General features: G+C 41.7%; 2 protein-coding genes across 2 annotated transcripts; one reads left to right on the top strand and one right to left on the bottom strand.

The window, feature by feature from the left end:
- Positions 1 to 6,464: 6,464 nt before the first annotated feature.
- Positions 6,465 to 11,522, top strand: tmem229a (transmembrane protein 229A). Its single transcript, XM_071523002.1, has one exon. It carries the CDS (start codon positions 6,465 to 6,467, stop codon positions 7,548 to 7,550), a length of 1,086 nt encoding a protein of 361 aa, XP_071379103.1. The 3' UTR covers positions 7,551 to 11,522.
- A 4,460-nt stretch (positions 11,523 to 15,982) lies between these two features.
- Positions 15,983 to 22,997, bottom strand: LOC139647141 (hyaluronidase-1-like). Its single transcript, XM_071522995.1, has 9 exons — positions 22,990 to 22,997; positions 21,657 to 21,946; positions 20,814 to 20,932; positions 20,057 to 20,223; positions 19,729 to 19,897; positions 19,137 to 19,355; positions 18,766 to 18,924; positions 16,910 to 16,999; positions 15,983 to 16,420 (listed from the first exon to the last, which is right to left on the bottom strand). Exons 1-9 carry the CDS (start codon positions 22,995 to 22,997, stop codon positions 15,983 to 15,985), a joined length of 1,659 nt encoding a protein of 552 aa, XP_071379096.1.
- Positions 22,998 to 23,234: the final 237 nt, after the last annotated feature.

The raw sequence follows: 23,234 nt of genomic DNA, 5'->3' as shown, positions 1-23,234 counted from the left end.
GACTGAGTGTGGGACATAAACTCAAGGTCTGCAGTGTTTTATCTGTTGAACATGGAGCCTCATTAAACCTACTGACAACCAGATGTTTCAATGAAGGCCGTGTTCATGTACCAATATGTCCAAGGTCTCTCCAGAGGGAAGAAAGGAGTGAGGAAATGTTGCAAGTATAGTAATGATTACATTGAATGTCAGGATCAGAATCACTTTACTCACCAAATATAATAAATCTACAGGAATTTGTCTTAGTGCACCACAGGTGAATAGGACTTTCATCCTATTAGAATGCAGCTTTACATGATGAATAAGGACACAAATGACTTTATATATTTTGTCATATCTTTCCTTAAAAATGTACAAATTTGTAGGCTACATTAGTTAAAAAAATGTTTTGTCTTATCTGAGACATCTGAATCTAAGTGCAGATTCCTGTTTGAATCTGATGAATAACTAAACAGTTGGTGATTTACAGAGGGATTTGTCAAAATGTTTTTTGATGACTTACCGACAAAACACTAAGTATGACATGAAAATGTCTGATTTTTACCTATTTATTCATATAGAATGTCTGATTAAAAAAAAAAAATGACAAAAGATATTAAAGAAAGCTTCTTTTAATTACCAGCTATTTTGAGACGAAACAACATGTATTTGGTGGCTATATATACTGTATATGCTTCAACATTAATATAGGCTAATTATAAATGCATAATAATAATACAAAAAGCAAAGCAAAAAGCAAGAAGTCAATGTTGAGGCAACATTGACTTCTTGCATCTCTATCGCTGACTCAGATTTGACTCAGTGCTGAGTGGGGATGAGCAGCAGCCTATGGGTATTTCTGAAGGCTTTACTGGGCAGAAACACAGTGAATGATGCCAAAGCCTAAAGATTATCTGCGAGGACACGCATTCTTCTGTCTGATTCAGCTTTGCCGGGTCTATCTTAGTGCTGAGTGGGCCTGAACACATTCAGTGTATGTGGCAGTGTACAAACATAGTGTTTAGATTTCATATTTACTAAGCGTATACTTATAAATGCTGTTAAACTCTATACCATCCACTTCTGTACCAACAACACTACTGGTGGATGTAAATTTTGACAGTTATTTTAGTTTCATTAGACACACAGTTAATGCTCTTTGGGTTTGTAGGGCAAAATTATTGAGCTGCATTGAAACTAGTGACATGATTGTCATGTTCATTGTTCATTATCGTTCATTCATCGTTATTATCATATATCAGTAAAAATAATCCTAATAATCAGAACACAGACTAACTCAAAAAGGTATTTTAGGAACTATTTTTTTATATTATCTTATTGTCTTTCTGCTGCATTTGACATTATACAGTGGAGAGGGACAGGAAACGCAGGAGAGACAGCGGACTACATGCAACAAAGGTCATGACCCAGATTTAAACCCTTGTGAGTGCAGAGTATGAGCCTTAGTCCACTTACCACCTGTACTCTGCACTTCCTCTGCCTTCTTATTCAGCACTACTCTGTCTGTCTCATGGCTGAATGGGTTGGATTACTGCACAACCAGGCTTAGAGCTGAAACACAGTGAGTGACCCCGAACCCTGAAGTCAAGCCTCAAATACATGGCAGGATTTTCAAAAACATTCTGTCTGAGGACAAGATTTCACATATGATTGTTTTTTTTTACCTCTTAATCTTTATTAATCAATATTTAGGGACATTTAGAGGTGATACATGTACTGTATCATACTGAAAAAAAAAATGGTGGTGATGATCAGTAGCCTCTGTCTCACTGCTAATGTTTCTGAAAATGAAGACCACATTTCCCATAAACCCTGTTGTTTCCAGTTGGAAAGACGATGTTGCATCTTCAAAGGTTTTCTCTTTTTGCTTCACTGAAGAGGATAAATGTGTTGAAAGTTATTTTTTCCAATGGCCTTTCACTCGTTCCATCTGCCATTGCATGAAACTGTGAGTGTGTGAATCTGTGTCTTTCTGTTTTGTGCCATAAAGCAATCTCCCTTTGTGCTGTAAAGCAATCCAGCAGATTTCCCCCGCAAAATTGGATCTGGTGGCAAACAATGCAATCAATGCAACAATGCAAAACTAGAGGCCAGCAGTAACTGCCAGTCTTCTCAGTAATGGTCTTGTGTGTTTACAGTAATTACACTAATGTCTCAAAATTAGTGTAGTAATGATTTATTGATGTTCAGATGCTACACACAGCTCCTGTAAAATAAAGAGAAATGGCAGCTTGGGGGTTAAGGAGCCCTCTAGCCCCAAGCTAGAGAGGTGAGGTGATGCTGCACTAAGTGAGATGTATTTGGACTGGACTATTCAACAGCGTCTCCCCTGTTCTCCTGGTTCTGGGTCAGTGCTGAGTGGGTTTAAGCAGCAGCCCATTCTGTGCTGTGGTGATTCTGATGGTTTTAAACCATGCAGAGAGACACTGTTATCTCTGTGGCCCAGACAGACCGCTGATATCTCTGTTTCCTCTGAGTGCTCACACACACACACACACACACACACACACACACACACACACAAACACACACACACAGAAACACATACATAGCCTACACACTCAGACACAAATCCATAATCTACACACTGAGTGGGCCCTAACACCCTAACACACACACACACACACACACACACACACAGACACACACACACATACACACTACCGAACTACAACTCACCTACCATTATTGCACACAAATGCACACGTGCACATGCACACACACGCATCCAGGGCAAGAATAGCTGTATCATGGTCATTTAGAGTAGAACACATGTGCACTAAAAGGGTAAAAACCTAACTGAAATACTGTGCAATCAGACCAGGGTCCAAATAGTATTTGTAAATCATTCTCATGTTGGTTTTAATCTGTTTGGAGGAAGAGATGAGTGAGGTGTCACATGGTTGTAGAGAGAGCTTTCATTGTTGAAAGTTCAGTCTTTCAGTTTTTTCATGGCTAAAACACACTAAACTACTGTCACATGTGTCACACTGCCTTTCTGGGCTCACTTCACATCCTGTCATGTTCCCCATGGTGAGAGTCAGCCTCATCCTCATTAGCCTCATCCTTCCCTTTCTGTTTTCACTACACTCTCATCAGCGCCACCCTGTGGTCATCCAGGCATGTGTGTGTACAGTATGAGCAGTCCTGTTGTTCTTGTACCAGCTCGTGTGAATATGTACTGTGAAATTCTACAGGTTGTCAATATGCCTCTGTACAAAAGTCACCAAAACAAACATCATTCAATGTTGAATATATATTTGGAGAGAGATGTGTATATTCTACTGTCTGTCGTATGTTTTGCACTGTATGTAAGGTCCTGCTGTTCTTGTACCATATTGTTATCTCTCATATACAAAACTTACATATTAGTCATGGTTCAATGGATCTATGGCCATGGAATAAAAGCTCATGGATGATTGGAAACTATACTCTGATGTTGAGATGTAGACATGCAAAGCGTGCTTGAATGTCCATTTTAAGAGACTTTATATCTTATTATATCTTCACTACACTTCAGTAAACTTAAGAGTGTAGCTTACTCAACAATCCACTGTACTAGTTGCTCTCAAGAAAAAAGCTTTTCATGCAAACATATCAAAAGTTCATGAAATCACTACAATTGCAAAGTGAAAGCCAGCCAACTGCAAGAGGAAACAGTGAGAGCCGTCATGACTGGACCACCAACCGCTTCAGCAAAAACCTTAATAATACATCAAGGACAGAATATTCCCAAGATGTGAAATAGAAGAATGTCAAACAGAATGTGTAGTAAGTAAAGTGTAAGTACATTTAAGCACTTACTTTTAAACTTTAATGTGAGTGGAATTTTGAACGTAAGAGTTTTAAAAGAGTCGTTTTTATTTTGTACTGAACTCGGAGAGAGAGACATTACCACAGAGGTGGGCTGCTCACACTGTGGAGTGTAGGAAGTATGGCTGTTACCTTGGAAACAATGAGAGGAAAGCTGCTTGCACACGGCCCGAGTTAAACTGAACCAGGGGGAATCGGCCGTAAGACTGCTGCCTGCTGATAGACTGGTAGGGCACAACTCTTATTTAAGTTATTTAAAAAAGAGGAATGGAAATCTATCTATCTATCTATCTATCTGTCTGTCTGTCTGTCTGTCTGTCTGTCTATCTATCTATCTATCTATCTATCCTTCTTGCTATCCCTCCTAACTTACTTCTTTCCTTCCTTCCATCCTTCCTTCCTTCCTTCCTTCTGTGATTTCCCCTTTTTTCCATCCTTCCCTCCTGTTTCATATGGTTGCTGCCTTCCTGTATCCTTCCTATCTATCTATCTATCTATCTATCTATCTATCTATCTATCTATCTATCTATCTATCTATCCTTCTTGCTATCCCTCCTAACTTACTTCTTTCCTTCCTTCCATCCTTCCTTCCTTCCTTCCCTCTGTGATTTCCCCTTTTTTCCATCCTTCCCTCCTGTTTCATATGGTTGCTGCCTTCCTGTATCCTTCCTATCTATCTATCTATCTATCTATCTATCTATCTATCTATCTATCTATCTGTCTGTCTGTCTGTCTGTCTGTCTGTCTGTCTGTCTGTCTGTCTGTCTGTCTATCTATCTATCTATCTATCTATCCTTCTTGCTATCCCTCCTAACTTACTTCTTTCCTTCCTTCCATCCTTCCTTCCTTCCTTCCTTCTGTGATTTCCCCTTTTTTCCATCCTTCCCTCCTGTTTCATATGGTTGCTGCCTTCCTGTATCCTTCCTATCTATCTATCTATCTATCTATCTATCTATCTGTCTGTCTGTCTGTCTGTCTGTCTGTCTGTCTATCTATCTATCTATCTATCTATCCTTCTTGCTATCCCTCCTAACTTACTTCTTTCCTTCCTTCCATCCTTCCTTCTGTGATTTCCCCTTTTTTCCATCCTTCCCTCCTGTTTCATATGGTTGCTGCCTTCCTGTATCCTTCCTATCTATCTATCTATCTATCTATCTATCTATCTATCTATCTATCTATCTATCTATCTATCTATCTATCTATCTATCCTTCTTGCTATCCCTCCTAACTTACTTCTTTCCTTCCTTCCATCCTTCCTTCCTTCATTCCTTCCTTCCTTCTGTCATTTCCCCTTTTTTCCATCCTTCCCTCCTGTTTCATATGGTTGCTGCCTTCCTGTATCATTCCTATCTATCTATCTATCTATCTATCTATTTATCTATCTATCTTTCTATCTATCTTTCTATCTACCTACCTACCTACCTACCAAGGGCTCTAGGGTTTTTATTTAATCATGTTCAATTTTATGATTCAGTAATAGCTATGATTATTTCACTACACATCTTTTAGAATTGAGTCTAGTCCAGACGTATGTGGGCCTATCATACCAGCAGAATAGCCTGCTGTAATTATCATTAATGCATCTTAATTAAACAACGTCAGGACGTCACAGGGGGACGTGAGCTCAATTAATAACTGCGTCAAAGCCAAAGCGTCCCGTCTCCTTCACTGATACAGTATACTGTATATCACGCCTCCTCGTTCAGTTCTCCTCACGCTGCCTTCACGTGCTGTTGGAAATATTGTAATTACGATGTACATGACGGGACAACGAAGTGGTAAATTGTATACAACTGCCACTAATAGCAGTCTTAGGTTGGACTTTATCTTTTAATAGGAAGAGCTGTATTGCAAAAGTGTGAATGCCCTATTATTTAGATAGGATTAAATTGCATCCGGGATTAAAAGTTGTGTCTGTATTTTTTTTTTTTTTATCCTGAATGTAGAGGCAGAAATGACATCACAGCCTACATGTTTAAATTGCATTCAGAAATAAAGTGAGCGTGGGATTACTCTTAATGAACCCTTATTGAATTTGAACAAACCACCTACATAAAACTGTAAAAATGCTGATTTTATGTGCTGCCGGAAATATCGCGACTACGAGTTAAACGAACATGGTAAATATTAAAATTGAGAATTTTCTATATACTCGGATTGTTGAGATAGGCCTATGACTCTTTGGAGGCGGAGAGCATGAAAGTGGTGTCAATAACTAATCATAAACCTAATGTGCTTTATCATTATATGTCATTGTTTGGTATTCTATGTTCCTTTGTTTAACTTTAACCTTTGTTTAACTTTTAGTTGCTATGCATTCCAACAACTTTTGGCTATTTTTTTTAGTAGGCCTACATCAATTATATTTTCTCCTCTTCATTATTCCGCTGCAGCAAAAGATAGCTCTCTGCTACTTTTATTTCCAATCCAATCAATTGAACGCCGGACAAGTCGTATTTATGATCTCCGAAAAAGGAGTTTACGGGGAGCTCCTGAAGGCAGCAGTGTCTCGCTGCCAGGTGCAGGAGACAGAGATCACTGCAGCCGTAGCTTGCCTCCCTCTGCGGCCGCAGTGGAAAATAATAGCCAGCAGGATGTATAGAAAGGATTAAGACCTGACAATTGAATCTCTCCAGACAGAGCGACCGATGATGGCCAGCCGGTGGAGAGACGGTCCTCGTATCCGCTCAGGAGACCCCGCCAGCGGACTCAAGACGGCGAGAATGCCCCGGCAACAAGAACCGTCCAGAGAAACAGAGGACGCGGCGGAATCAGTGCGGGAGTTGCCGCGATGGATGCGGCTTTATTTCTACGGGATGCACGGCGTGACTCTGGATGTGCTGCTCTCATCGCTGCAGGGGGTTTTAAATGACCGGGACCCTAAACTGGTGGGCTTTTCCTCTCCGTATCTCTGCATCATGCATTCACTTACCCACTTCGCGCTCGAGAAGATCTACTCTCAGAAGAGGTGTTTCCGAGGTCGGCCTGTGGTTTTTCATCTCGTTTTCTACCCGTCCGTCTACATCGGGCTGCAGATCTTGATCGGGAATATCAACACTTTGACGGAGCAGGTGAGGATGGTGTCGGGGACGCAGCTGGCGGTGCACTACATCCTGGCTCTCTATTTCGCCCAGGTGTTTCATAGGGGGCTGTCGCGGTTGCAGTACCAGCCCTCCGGCCCCGGCGACCTCCCGGTCAAACCCGCCCCGGAGGACGCCTCTCATCAGGGGGCTCCTCACGCTCTCCCGGGCCTGGTGCGGTTCCTGTTTTTCGGCATGCACGGCTTTCTCGACGAGGTGGTTTTCACCTCCGTGTTCAACCTGGTGGAGAAGTCGGACCGGACCCTCAGCGGACACACGTCCCTGTGGTCCTTCCTGATGTACGGGAGCTGCAGCTTCGTGGTGGAGAAGCTCTACCTCCACCTGCACTTCAGCAGAGGCTGGGGGACGTGGCGGCGGCTGCCCATCTACGTCTGCTTCATCTACACGTGGGAGCTGTGCTGGGGCCTGGCCCTCCGGCAGTTTGACGCCTGCTCCTGGGACTACTCCCACTATCCGCACAACTTCATGGGGCTCATCACCCTGCTCTACCTGCCCGGGTGGGTGTGCTTGAGTCTGTACCAGGACGTGCTGTCTAACGTCCTGCTGAGAATCAAGTGTACCAAAGATGAGAATGGTTTGAGCGACCAGGGCGCAGGGGTCAATGGACAGCTGGAGTCAAGAATAAAACAGAATTAATATGATTTATTTTTTTATGTCAGTTTTGAGAAGTTAGGCTAATTATCAGGCTAAGACAAGCAACAAATGAAGAAAACACAAAGAAGGCATTTACCGATTATAATTTTTATTCAGAATTATAAAGTGGATAGCCTATACAAAATCATTTAAATCAAATTAATAACAATAAAGATTATAGGATTATTTCTAAAATTATAAAAGAACACATCTAGTAAAATCATAAAAGAGGGCTTTATCATGACCATCAAAAGTGTGTTGCTGATACACACTTTAACAGTAAAGTGTCTACTTCCTCTGGAATATTGGGTAGCTGTATGAACAGCTTTTTATCTCTGATTCTCTGAGACTGCGAGGCTGGACCTGGTTTACCAAGTGTGTCTTATTGCTAACATCATCTTTGTTTATTTGCCTGGTTGGGTCCCAAAATTGAGTTGATGCTTTAGGACCCGAAAGTCATGGGCTTACTATTTGTCTTTGGATCCCAGCTTGAAGAAGTTTAAAAGCCCCTGATGTAATGGCTTACAGGGAAACAAAGATGTTTTAGCAAGAAGATGGTTTTGGGAAATCCAGCTCTGGTATTTACCAAGCTAATGAGAAGTGCTAATCCAGGATCAGGTTGGCCTTTAACATGGAATAATGGTTTAATAATGGCTCTGTTTCAGTTGCCCTAGCTCAGGATCTAGCTCAAAGAAGTATTTGTCCATAGATGGAAGTATTCATGACAAATACATTAGTTGTGATGTGAGGAGAGCACAGTGTTGGCATGAGATGTGGAGTCGGGGGGTTCAACACGTGTGCAGTTCAGATTTTCAGCACCCCAGTTCAGGTTGTGCTGGCGACACTGTCCTCGCCTTCTTAACTTTCCCAGTGTGGAGGTTGGAAGCTTTCCAGCAGCCAGTTTTCCTGAATGCACTGACTGACCTTCAGCTGCACAAAGCCTGATAATTATGGGTCCAGCACTGCAGTGAGAATTAAAAACAGAACTATTAAGGACCCTGATTCTGTACCTAACTGTTCAGTTATCTTACTGCCGTTTTTATCTATCTGGTGTAAAATATCTACTTGTGATATCACCAGTTTTATTTGTCCTTCTCCTGATTTTGGAAGTGTGAATATTATTCACTTTTTTAATGAATACAATGGCAGGTTAACCATCATATACATTACATGCATTGTTGCACGCCTAGGTCGGATCTATTTTGTCATTCACATATGCATCGGCATGCTTTTACTGTAGCTCATATCTGCATGATGAACAAACTAATTGGAAGGTTTTTGTTCCAAAATGTGATATATCCATTTCAGAAAAATGTTGCTGCCTGAAATTCATAAGTCAGTATTTTCAAGACACAGATGGCTTAATATTCAAAAACTACTTTGTGAGCAAAGATGTTAAGCTTATTAAGCTTATTACATTGATATTGGTTGATATTACATTATGGAACAAACTCCTAATTTTCACCCAAGCACTTACTTAAATGATTGTAATGACCCTTGAATAATGCATGGTGACTATTAGAGTAGAAAATAACCCAGCAACATATGTAGCAAGAAAATAGATATGACAAGCCAAGTGAGATTTTACTGTGAATCTTTTATGAACCAAACCTTACTGTGCTGGAGTGCCTTCTTGTGCAAACTGAGGCAGCTGGACTCAAAGAAACCAAGGCTCTGTGTCCACTGGGCTCCTGTTTTTATCTAGTAGTGCTGAAGATATGCTTGTGGGAAGCGGATGAAACCCATTGAAACCCATGTGAACATTTGAAGCACAGCACTGTTTGGCTAAAAGTTGTTATAAACATGTTTTAACTTCCAGCACTCTGTCATGGGAGGCTGCATCCTTTCTGTTAGAAACATTGAGAACAAGAATCCAGCGCTGTAAAGATGGTTTTCCAGTGGACACACCTGGACTGACTGATGTGGCGGTTTCTCACAAATGGATTTTCAAACTTAGCGCTAGACTAGAAAGTTTATTCTAATGGTGATTTCTACTGAGAAAATGTCATAAAATAACCTATGTTAATCAAAATACTTAACCAAATATAATATTCAAACCATTTAACTAAAGCTGATAAAATGTACTGATTGCTGTGTCCAACACCAACAAACTTAAAATCTGCTAAAATGATACCCTATAATGCCCATCCCCTCCTAACTGACAGAGGGTTTCAAATTTCTTTGGTGGTAGAAAATAAATGGGCTTCCAGCATGTGGTTTCTGAAGGTGCTGACACTGTGTACATACAATACAGTTAGAGAGCAAGTAGAAAAACTGCAGGTTTAATTAACCACAGAACACCAAATCCTTGAGAGTGAACTGCCTGTTTTACTCTTCATATGCAGTGAAGAAGGATTAGCGGGAGGGGGGGGGGGGGGCCAAGGTTGAAGATGTAGTCAAGTTTTGTGGATGTAAACAACTCAATGGACTGACATGGGACCAAGACTAGAAAGTTAGTCCAATTCAGGTGCACCATGCTGTCGTCCTGTGCTACTGCTTTGATGTTTCAGAAAAATGCTCAGCTTGTCCCAGCAAAAATAATTCTGGTCCCACAGTTGCCGAACCTCTGCTGAACGTCCTGTTGAGTCAAGTCTAGTCAAGTCAAATTTATTTCTAAATCACTTTTAAATCACTGAGCAGGTTTATCACAAACTGCTGGATCTTTCTTGTTAAAATTGTTTTATAAATAAATGATACACAGGGAGTGTGCTGTGCATCAAGCTCAGAAGCTGCTACAGAAACAGAGAAAAGCTTTTGCCCAATGGGCCATTCTGGCTCAGAGAAAGCTTAATTCAATTAAATCCCTGAATCAAGTCTCTAATAACACTTAAATTGAAGTGCATTGCTAGGTATCAAAAGTGTATTACAAGCACATTATGAGGGCAGAGGGAATGGTTATTAGTAAGACATTGCCCTAGAAAATGTACAACCCCTAGAATTTTTGCATACTATGTTTATTATAGCATATTATATCATGTTCTGACACTAGAATGGACTTACAATGTTCTTATTATGCCACAACACTCATTAGTGATTTACCGGGAGAAAAAGAGCAACAAAAGTTGTCACACTGTTGTTATGTGCAACTCCTTAATTCTGTTCTAATTCCAACCCAAAATTCTCTTAACTTAAGTGCTACTAAAACATAAGAGTTGCTTCTTCTGAATCTCTAGTTTCATTTCTGATTTGTTGAACGCAAAGCTTAGTATGTTTGAATGAATTTGAAATCCGTGTTCTGCTCTTGCTAGACTTGAGGATACATTGTAAGGGTTCGGTAACAAATGCTACGCTCAAATACAGGGCAAAAGTAAGTTCAAATATTTTGTCCAAGTTGAATTAATGACAAATCTACTGCTGCTTTATGTACAGTAGACACTCTGGTTTACTATGCCTTTGTGTGTTGTTGGAATGATATTGAATATTTGTGCACATTATTATCATTAATATTATTGTTATTATTATTAAATCACTCCCTTCATTATGCACTGAAAAGATGTACCTCTTGGTCACCATTTATTGATGGAGCTTTTATAGGACACTTTGTGGCCAGGGCTAGGTAACAAAAAACAACACATATTGGTCCCATACTGACATTTGTTATACATTAAATACATTATACATTTTTAAAGTATCAAAAGATATCAGAATATCCAATGCTACCTAGCCCCGGCCAGTGTATTTTCTTTCCTGGTTCTACTAACTTGGCAGCTAATAATGAGGTACATACTGTATGTCTAACTCATCATTTGCATTCTATGTCCTGTGCAGAGCGACTTTGACCTTTTCAATGGCCGAATAACTGTATTTTAATCACACTTTACTTTCATGGTGTTATTCACCAACAAAAAAAGGCAACTGCTTTTTATTACAGCGTATGAAAGGTTGGACTGAAATGCTGATTAAAGTCAAAAATGAATTGAGTGACTGAATTGTGATAGGATGTACTGTATGTATGACTTACAACTTCATTAAATCTGAAAGACTCCTGTGACATGACTTGCCTTCCTTCATTTGTTTGGTTCACAAGCAGCATTTAAGTTGTATTTAAGTTTAGGTGTACAAAATATTACTCTCTCCATGCAACAGACCAGGCGAGTCCAGGTAAAAGCTATGATCTCATATTTCTTTCACCTTCTAAATCATTTCCACAGTTACACAGGGGAGATAAACAGTAGATGAATGGGTAAAAATTAGGTAAAGAAGGATTTTTAAGCCTTCAGACAATTGAAAGATGGATGCAATAAGGAGGCACAACTCAATAGTGAAACCAGGCAAACCGGTTTTTAGATCAGGATCAGAGTATGAACTGTGATTCTGGACCCACCTTCTCACGCTTGAGAAATATAGCTGTTGTGGAGCTTTTTAAGCTCATTTATATGTGTGCACTTATATCTTATCTCAACCAAAATATACAGTATGTCTCAGTAAACTCCACATGCACAGGTGATTGGTCAGACATGTAGGGTGATATATTGACAGTATGCCTGTAGTGTCTGGTCTCTCTATAGCAGAACACACATACTAGTTCCTGCTACACATTTAAGAATCTGCTGTGGTATCTCTTGTTCCTGCATCCTTTTCAGTGAAGATATAGGTCATGATAAAAAAAACAGATTGAAAGACAAGACATTTAGGGTTATAGGGGAGAGATCAAGTATGTTCAACTTTATCCACATAAATGTTGGTTTTTCTATTACCAAAACGAATTTTGAAGCTTCAACAGGGCAGTTAATGGGCGTCCAAGCCCTTGAACGAACCTTTTGTTTCCTTCTGTGAGTCTGTGAGATAGGCTCTCCTTTTCCAATGACCTGAAATGCTTCCTGTTGTAGTGTACAGACGTGGAAAGTTGTCAAGGCAACATGTGCGTATGTGTGTGTGTGTGTGTGTGTGTGTGTGTGTGTGTGTGTGTGTGTGTGTGTGTGTGTGTGTGTATGTGTGTGTGTGTGTGTGTGTGTGTGTGTGGGTGGTTGTGTGGTTGCACACAAATATGTGTCAATGTGTTAGAGTACTAAATTTCTTCTCTCCTTTACCCTATATTGGCATGATGTATGTGTTGCCATAGCAAATAGTGACAAACGATCTAGATAATCAAGTATATAATCATAACATATAATCAATAATAATGAATAGTATAGCAATGATAATAAGAAATTGTTGAACGGTGGTAAATCTGAATCAATCAACCATCAATCAGTAATTCAACTAAGGTGCAAAATCAACAATTGAGACTCAACTCTCTCTCTCTCTCTCTCTCTCTCTCTCTCTCTCTCTCCCTCTGTCATTAGAGAGATTGGCTGAACTACCACCTTGGAGACAATTTTTATTCCCTTCATCAAATACCCAGAGACACACACACACACACACACACACACACACACATTTAACACCCAGAGGACACGGTGAATACAACAATGACCTACAGTATCTGCTGACAACGCTCCAGTGGGAACAACATGCCCTAACCGCCTCCATAAAGGCTCATTAGCAGGCTCAAACAGAAGTATACAACTGCAGTGTACAAACATGAAAATATGGTTTTCATGTAGATAGAAAATAGAAGGCGAGGCACAAATGTTTGATGGATTCCATTTGGGCCTGTTGATTTTATCAGCTTCACCACCTGGAAAACATAAGGGCAGCATGCTGTATACTCATCTCTCTACATTCCTACAACAACACAGTAGTGTGTGTGTGTGTGTGTGTGCTTTTGTGTGTGTGTGTTCTGAAGAGTGCACTTGCTCTCACACTTCACCCAACAGTTGATTGTCTTACCCACTGCTCATCTGCTTCCAGGAATAGCTTTGTCATGGAGCAGCACTCATGATGGAGGTTTATGGGATCCTGTTAACACTCAAGGTCATTCTGCCCCGCACTCAGCCTAAGGCAGAACGTGTGTGTGTGTGTGTGTGTGTGTGTGTGTGTGCATGCATGAGTGTGTGAGTCAGTAAAAGCATGTATTGTGTGAGTGTATGTGTGAGTGGTATAGTGTATGTTGTAAGTGTAAGTACATACAGTATGAATGTATGCATGAATTTATGAGTGACTGAGTGAGTGTGTGTGTATGTGTGTGCTGTCTGCTGCTGCCACAAAAAGCTTAAAAAGGCTTTAGATTCAACACTGGCCGCCCATGAAGTTGAAAGCGCCCCACAGTGAAAGAATGCATGACCTTAAAGCACATTGGCACATTAGCACCATATTAGCTTCAGATTTATTTCCCTGCTGCCACAGAAAATACTCTGAACAATAATTTCACAGATTTTTGTGTTTTTACTTGAGCATTTGCAAGATTCATGACCCATGAACCCATAAAGCATTTCTAAAACTATATGGCTGTCAATCCTTATAAACATGGCTGTGGTCACTGGAAAATACAGTGCAAAACATCAAAGCAATGATCACTTATCAGCAAAATCAAGAAAACAGGAATCTTGCAGATCATCACTTGAAAGACTTTTGTTCCTAAATGAGATAACAATCATTTGAAAAAAGTGGCACCTTCTCTTGATTTACAACGCTAAATTAAAACAAAGTATGACACATATGTAATTTAGTCGAAAATGTTAGGTAGGAAAATTCAATTCTTGGTTGATAAAATAACACCTTTTCAGACTGGGTCCTGTGTTTTAGAAATATTAAAAACTTGAATTGTATATGATTTCTTTCTAAAATATAATATTTTTGAACAGAACTCTTCATTCACCCTCAATGCCTGCTCATACTATCTTCTCTGCATGATGACAAGCCAGTTGTACAGAGAAGCAGCTGTTGCTCTCTGTCTCTTTTCTTTTATTTACATATACAGTCAAATCAGATTCAAATGCCCAGTGGGAGCAATATTGTCACAGATAAACAATTCCTCTTTGAAATAGCCTTCACTGGTGTTTACTTAGAGTTTGGTCTGACATTGTGATAGATGACCATAAACTGTTTCCTCATGAACATTAAATGCCCAATCCCTAGTTTCAGTCTAGTTCCCTCAACTTCTGTCTTTACCATATGGTTTACTTGGATTGAAGACAATGAAATTGACTGACTGAACTGCTGATACAGACTGACAGTGTGATTTGGGCCTTAATACCAAGAAGAATATGCATTAGCAATGCATATTCATAGGTCTTTTTTCATAGGTCTAAGAGAAATATTTATTTACATTTCACTGTAAGTTGTCTAACTTTCAAGTCATGTAAAGTGGCATTGTCCTTAACAATAAAATGTAGGACACCAAACATGTAAAATATGCATTGAATCAAGGTCTGTGAAGGCATTTTACTCCTCCTGTGCAACTCTGCTTAATCCCTTTCTGTCTTAATTGAAAAGGCAATTGGTAGCTGTGTTAACAGTATAGATGCAGTAAAATGCTGAAGGTGGAAACATGCATGGTTACACAGGTCCTCTGCTCAACCAAAAGCTTAGTACTGTTGAATGTCATTCATCCAAATCTCAGAAATCTGCACTTCCAATGAAGCATCCCTACAGTTTGTCTCTAATAACTTCCCTTGCAGTTGTTGCTCTCTTGGTTCCCTTGGCTTTGGGGGAATTGTTCATGTTAACAAAGCAAGTGCATACTTTCTATTCTCAGGGGAATAGAATATGCTCAGTTCAGTTTTAGGGTGGATTTTCCCTTTAGTGTTCTCCTTGGCAAGGCCACCTTAAGTAATTCACATTATGGGTCATTTACCAGCCCATAACTTAATGTTATGGGCCCTAAAACTTAAAGCCATATTTATTTCAGGTCTATTACTTTGATGTTTGCTTTTTACCTTTGTAATTGTGTGCTCTCAATTACAATAGGTGGCAATTAAAGGAATAGAAACATAAATTCATCAAAAGTTTATGTCCTTTTCAACACCCACTGCCTCCCAACCTCTGACAGCCTGTTCCTTGGAAATACTATACATGAGTAGTCATAGTGTGCAGGCCTTGGCTGAAGTCTCATCAGCAATTTACACTGATTCTAAGTGAGCTGAGGCTTCCTGAAAGCTTTCAGTCTTGCTGATGATCAGCAACTAACCTCAGCACACTCTTCAAGTCACCAAATAAAAATAGAATTAATTTGTGATTGGAGGTTATAGCATATTGATGACAGAAGAATCGCTTTCCTTTCCCTGAAGAATTACCTTCAGGGTGCCCTTTAAACAAGGCACATACCCTGCAACTGATCCAGTGGAGATACTCAGGTCCAGATCCACTAAGATTGCGTTGTGAGGGCAATTTGTGCCTCGGGTGCTTGAGCTAAGAGTGCTAAGAGTTGTCATCTTATTAAGAAATTTATGCAGATCAAGTTGTGGAGCAAACAAGACCTCGAAACAAGCATTGTGCAAGCAAACAGCTCACTTCAACTGGGCCTCAGTGTCTAGAAGATTGTGACTGAAAAACAGCAATTGTGCTCAGTATCTTCAGTGATTAAATTTAACCACAAAAACTTTGATTACAGGTTAAACTTTCAGGTTCTTTTTAACATTCTCCTTAGCAATACTGGCCTGTTGCATATCATCCAACACGGCTTTATTCAGAGTCTGGGCCTTTTTGTACAGCCCTTGCTTCACACGAAATATCAGGGTCTTGGCTAGCTCTCTGTATTTCATGGGAGTACAGGAGAGTCCTTCGTAGCACTGACAGGTAAACCTCCTACTGAACGCCTTCAGGTCTGCTAAGGAAGGTCTCCCCAGAACCAGGTAGCGGTTCTTCACATGCACGACCTGGAAATTCCCAGGGCTGAGGTGGAGGTAGTGGTTGGAGTCGTAGTTTTTTCGGACACAGCGGCCGTTCCCTTGGCAGAGGAAGTTGCTGCAGAGCTGGGCGGCCACGGTGACATTGGTGATATATGGGTTGAGAGTGGAGGAGAGGTAGGAGGAGAGGGATTCACAAGAGGCCTGGGGAGCAGATAGGAGGGAGGAAAGGAAGAAAGGGGAGAGACAATAGAACGTAAATATATAGTATATGTCTTTGAAGAACAACATCAAAACAATTGAACAGCCCTGTATTTAATCTTCACATAAAACTCCTGCAATTCATTGCACATCACAAATTGAAGACATTGGAGTATCCAAGGGTGGAATTTTACTTTTAATTTCATTGGGCTTACACAACAAAGTCTCTTTCAGAACATTTTAAGCAATGAAACTTGCTATCATCAGGCCAGTCTTGACTTTCCTGGCGTAGATTAACTAAAGTCGGTGCAGTAGCCTACTGAGCAACACAATCCGTCAGTCCCTCAGTCACTGAGGTATTATCAGTCTGTCACAGAGACTAGCGGACTCCCATAACGTCTAATTGAAGTCTTTGTCTCTGTCCTTCTACCCGCCATCGGTACAGTGTCGTGTCTTTCAGCAGGCCAGTGGAGGTCTGCGGTGTGAGGTTACCTTGCCATCATAGTCAGCGCTGGCCCCCCACAGCACAGCGCCAGACGCTCCCACTGCTGCACTCTCCCCTATGGTGCTGACCAGGTCCCCCTGGACACATACACACGGTTACACATGTTCATTTATACACACACACTCACACAAACTCAGACACATACTGTACATGTATCACACAGAAAAATAATGGTTCTTCAGAATGATGCCATAGAAGAACCATTTCTGGTTCCACAAAGAACCTAAACACCAAGGTTCTTTAAAGCAGTGGTTCTCAACGTGGGGTCCGGGGACCACCAGGGGTCCTTGAGGGCATTCCAGGGGGTCCCCAGCAAATTGATGAATTGTTAAACTTCATTATTTTGTCATTTTAGAATGACTATTTTGATCATAGTTTCACTGTTATCTCTCTACCTACAGTACAGATAGTCATGGAATTCTATACAAAATCATATCTGACAATAAAAAATATTCTCAGATTTGTGTCTGAGAGACAAAATCTCATCAAATGGGGGTCCGTGGCACTAATGTGGACCAAATTAGGGGTCCTTGACATGAAAAAGGTTGAGAACCACTGCTTTAAAGAACCATTTCTGCACTCCTTTGCTTAGTCACCTGCATTGTGTTTTTGTTTATCTGTCCCTATATAGCCTCATTTGCAATTGCACAATATATACTATGAAGGGGTTTGGTTGTTTTCCACATTTATGCCATCACCCACCATCCAATAACTAAGAATTAAGAACCTTTTAATATCCATATATCCAAGAACCATATATGGCTCTTTGGGATATTCTTGAAATGTTCTTTGTGGAACCAGAAATGGTTCTTCTATGGCTTCACTCCGAAGAACCATTTTCAGTTCCATAATGTACAGATGGGCACGCACAACAACAAATGTGTGGATATGTACAGTATAAACAAAACACATGGCAGAAAAAAACCTACATACATGCAACTGCAAGAGTGTATCCACAGGCACGTACACACACACACACACACACACACACACACACACACACAAACAAACAACTCTGAACACATACAGAGAAATAACCACAGGCATTCACAAAAAACCACACACAGACACAAACAGCAATCATGTATGGACACATACTGTACAGACACTGCCTCCTGTATTCCTATCAACACATCAGACACACAGGCAGGGGGTGAGGGGAGGAGATAAGGGTCACTTCCCCTGGTGAGGAATACAACCACAGGGACCAGGGTGTTCTTACACCAAGAAACCAAACTCCTCTCAGATTGGACCTCAGAAGACCTCACTGCTGAGATGAAGGAGTAACCTGATAAATCTAATCTTGTCAAGTGGCTGGGTGTTCATCAATGCTTGTGTCAAAGGATGTAATCCATTTGGATAGTGGATTTTGTGAGTAAGATCAGCAAGAAGTGTTGATAGTTGTTAGGTGTTAAATTCCTCCTCATCGATGTTGCCAATTCCACAGCTGTGTCTGAAATTCATACTGCATACCATTTTACAATATAGCCTAGTATGCAACATATTATCCATTATCATGAAGTACACTGATAAGGTGAATCCAGGCAAAAGCCATTATCCCTTATTGATTTCTCTTATTAAATAAAGAGAAGCAGATGAGCTAGAGAAGGATTTTTAAGTTTTGAGGCAACTGAGATATATAGAGATTGTGCAACTCAATATCAGGAAGATGTCCCTAACATTTTGCACATTCATTGTATAGCTGTTGAAATACCAGGTGGTTGCAAGCATGTGGATAATTTCTTAGATTCAGTAACAGACATGATAAAGCTGTATTTATTAATAAAAAATATCAAACAAATCAACAATTAATTTACTTGACCTGTAAACCCGTCTTATTTACCTGGCTGAGGAAGCGTCTGTTCTGATCGATGAAGACGGGTCGGGTGTAAACAAACACCGGTGCAGTGCCAGTGCGTCTGGGAAGGGCCGACACCCTCAGAGCCTCCTGGACACGGTTTCTCACCATCAGGGCAGCAGTGTGGCTGTCTGCCAGAGAGGCCTGGGACAGTGGAAGGGTGCAGGAAAAAATCACTATAATCTGAAATCCAAAGCTCGAAAAATGATGACTGTATGTGCAAAAAAAAAGGTTTGTGTCGGTGCTATGGTGGCCCTATCTGTTCCCTTCTGTGTGTTTGTAAATTCATGGTATTCATGGTAATATGAATGGCTTTATCTCTGAAGATTAAGCATGACCCTAACATCCCCACCTACCTGCAGGTAGACAGAGGGGTAGAGGGCTGTGCTGGACTCCCACAGCCAGAGCAGCTCATCGTTCTGCCCCCTCACCTCCTTCGAACACTGGCCTGTGTAGCCCGGCTCCTGCCAGCCGTAGTTGTAGCAGTTAGGAAACAGGTAGAAGCCCCAGAGATAGTTGGGTCTCATAGCTCTGCCCAGCGCCAAGATCCTCGACATGAAGCTCCTGGCTGCAACCTAGCATGGAAGGCAGGAAAGAAAGAAAGAAAGAAAGAATGAATTACATGCTGCTCTGCACATGATGTATGGCTGGATAATGGATAGATGGCTGGATGGATGGAGCGAGGGTACTAAATTACAAGCAAAACAAAACAGGTGAAGGAAGGAAGGAAGGAAGGAAGGAAGGAAAAGAAGAAAAAAGTGAGGAAACATGGATGGTAGAAGGGAAAACATAACTGACAAGCAAAGCAAAAACAAGGTGAAAAGAAGAAAGGAAGGACAGAAGAAAGGGGAAAGGAGCAGGTTGAAGGAAGGGAAGAGTTGTCCATCATCAATCAACATTTCACAGCTGTCACTGACTAATTAATTAGTTTCATCAGTCTGTTCTGACCTGGAACTGCTGCTTGGCTTTTGCTGTGGCCTGCTGTGCTGTGAGGGAGTGGTCTTTCTGCATGGCGTGGGCCACAGACAAGGCCTGGTAGATTCTCTTCCTGCCCCAGTTTCTGTCCCAGAGGGGGCGCCACTCCTCCCAGTCTATCACGGCCAGACCGCGGGTGGTCCTGGAGGAGAAGAAGAGAAGGGGGAAGAGGCAAGAGGGAATAGAGAAGGAGACAAGAGGGATGAATAGGAAGTTAAAAATCAGCGTCAAACAGCTCAGGCCAAAAGAAAAAAGATTAAGATGACAAACAAAGACTCAAGTGAACTTTTGAGGGTCTCACCTGGATGGAATATAGTAGTTAATATCTGCTCTGGCCTTGTTCATACTGGCCTTCAGGTTGCCTCTCTGAGGGATGCCACCGTAGAAATGTTTCCTGCCAGCATGGTCTACATGTGGGTAAAGACCCAGCCGGTCTGTGTAGAACAGAGACAGGAACTGGCCTGGAACCTACAGGGGAAACAAGATAATAAAGTTAATCAAACTGAGATTTACTGATGAATACATAAAGATACTTTCAGGAAGAAATCAAATCTGAAATGGTATTGATCTAAGACTGTGGTTGAGTAAGTGAAGGATATTCTCCTTAGCAATGAAACTACCAAGCAAAAGTAAAAGAGGTGACAAGCTGAGAATTAGTTGCATGAAATTGGTGCACAAAAAGCAGATTCCTTGTTCTGGGCGGGATAAACATTAGAATACTTCATTAATACAGGTGGGGAAATTGAAGGGAACACTTTTTCTTCATTCAAAAAGTACAGTTGAGGTGCCAAGGAGCAAAGCTCTTAATCCCTTGCTGATCTGGAGCTTCTCCATGGCCAGCAGCAGAAGACTGAGGCTGTGTTGGGCAGCTCCCACATTTGACTATGTCTCTATATTTGAATATGATGCAGGGTGGTGCTGAAATAGTCAAATATTCTATGGATGACGTAAGGGATAATGCCCGACGAGGCACCCTGCAGCCAATCAGAATCGAGTATTCAACCAGACCATGGTATAATGAAGGTTAAACTCCATTTCTAAGCTTTGTTTCATCTTACCTTAGCAGGCGTGGCCACTCCTTTGAAGGGTGAGGTATCCAGTGAGATGTTGTACCTGTTACACACCAGGTCAGGGATGTTCCAGCTGACAATGAATGGCTGGTGCTCAAACAGCAGACCTGTGGTGTGGGGGAGAGGAGGAGGTGGAGGTAGTCTGGGCTGAAAAGGGGTTATTGTTTTGGGCGGAGATGAAGAGGTTTTGGGGAGAGGGGTAGGTGAGGTTTTGGCAAGAGGAGGCGGTGATGTTGTGGAGGTTAAAGGCTGCAACGTTGTGGGAAAAGGAGATGTCGAAGCAGGAGGGGGAAGCTGGTGGGTTTGTTTAGGAGGTATGGCGAGGCGAGGGGAAGCGGTTGGAGGTGGAGAGGAAGACGGCAAGCGTGTGGGAAGAGGAGGTGGTGAGGTTGAGCTGGAGGGAGGAAATGGTGAGGTTGAAGTTTTGCGAACAGGAGGGAGAGGTGCGTTGGTGCGTTTAGGGGGTTTGGCAAGGTGAGGAGGAACAGTTTTAGAGGGAGACAGTGATATTTTGGACAGAGGAGATGGAGAGTTTTTGCGCAGGGGAGTTTGCGTGGTTTTGAGGGGTAGAGTCGGAAATTTGCAAGGGAGGGGTGGCAACTTGTTGGGATGAGGAGAAATGTGTTTTTGAGGAGGGGTTTTAAGAGAGAAAGGGGGAGGGGGAGGTTTGAAGTGTCGAGGAGGATGAGGATGTTTAGCGCGACGAAGAGGATGGTGAGGTCTGGGGCGACAACGGACCGGGTCAGGATGCAGAGAGGCTGGTTTGCCAAGACGAGGGGGGACGAGGGTTTTTGTAGCAGCTGTGGTTGAGGTAATGGGAAGGTCTGTGACAAGTGAAGCTGATGTTTTGGAGGTAGCGGACAGCAATTTTGGGGGATATAGAGTCGTAATAGAAGTTTTTGATGAAGAAGTCAGGGAGATGGCAGTAAGAGAAGTGAAGGTTGAGGTTTGTGTGGAGGTGGATGATTTTAGGACTGCAGGAGGAGTAGTGAAAGGGGTGGGGCTGGTAGTCGCGTCGTTTAAAGTTGATATGGTTGCGTTGCCGATGGGAGGGGGGGTGGCGGCGGTCGTTGCACTCGGGAAAGAAAGTGCAAGAGAAGGCCAGAGAGAGAGCGTGAGAGCTGAGAAGAGAGAGAGAGTCAGATGGGCAAGGAGGGATGGGGCGAGTGAGAGAAGCAGCAACACACGGCCTCTGCTCTTCTGTGGGATTGAAACCATCCTTTCCCCTGGCTGAAGAGACACAGAATGAAAAAACAAACAAACAGACCCAATCAAACACCATATTTCCCTGTAAGATGCTAATGCTAACAGGTTTCATCTGTACTAGATATTGTCCTTTCCACTGGTGAAGGAAGAACATAATGAAACGATGAATGAATGAAATTAATTTTATCCTTTCAAGATATTTAAAGTAAAATGTTGAATGAACATAACTGAGACATGCAAAGATAGTATTGAGCTAACTGATGTCCCCAAGCTATAGAGGCACAGTGACGATCAGTCTGGTGAAGTTGTTTCTAAATGTCTGACTGGTTGCCATAGTTTCTTTACTTACTTTACATGTATATTTACATTAAATGCACAATAATAATGGCAAAGCATCTCAAGTCTTTTCACTGAAGCCGTGGCATCATTGTGCCAGCCTCAGTGCTGGACACCATCATATGGAAAGCCTGCCATGAGGAGGACGAACATAGGCTCTTCATCATTCTGCCCAGCTGTCAGATCTGACCTGAAATCCTCACTCTCCACTGTCCCACAAGACTTCGTTCTTGTTTTGCCAATTCTAACATGAATCATGAGTTTTTCTCTGATGACTCCAGCACAGTCCCACCAACTCCCGTCCAATCTGTCAAGCCTGGCATGGTTTCACTTCCCCATTCTCTCTCTCACTCTCCTTCCCTTGCCAACCGTAAACCACAAACTAGAGCTCAAAACCATGATGTCAACTCATCTCTTCCATCTTGCCAGTCCTAACTCAAGACATGAGTCCATCTTGCCAACCACAAACCACAAACACACAAGAAATCCTGACATGGATTTTATGTCCTTCAAACTATGCCAACCTTAACCTTAAGATGTTAGACCCCTTGCCAACCCAAAAGAAACTCTCTATGGCCAACCCAAACTCTGACCCAACCCAGAAACTAAAAAGACACAGTACCTGGACATCCCTTCAGTGGAGCCGCCTCACCACAAGATCCCTTGATGTGATGATTAATGGCTAGATCAAGGCAAATACACAACCAAGGGTAGGAACAACTTTGGAGAAGAGAGAGTGAAAGTGAGAATGCCCTTACAAAAACAACATTGTCCAGTGTCAGGTAGGAGAGGAGTCCAGAGGGAGAAAGAGGAGGAGAGGAGAAGAGAGGAAAGAGGCAGAGGGGGCAGAGCTGTGTACAAGGATGC

The sequence above is a fragment of the Centroberyx affinis genome, unplaced genomic scaffold, assembly GCF_046629955.1.
Source record: "Centroberyx affinis isolate AG114_WGS23_722 - 3 ecotype Tasmania unplaced genomic scaffold, CSIRO-AGI_Caff_v1 ptg001053l_1, whole genome shotgun sequence".
In the NCBI taxonomy this organism is placed as follows: domain Eukaryota; kingdom Metazoa; phylum Chordata; class Actinopteri; order Beryciformes; family Berycidae; genus Centroberyx; species Centroberyx affinis.
This window is presented reverse-complemented; position numbering and strand designations above follow the sequence as displayed.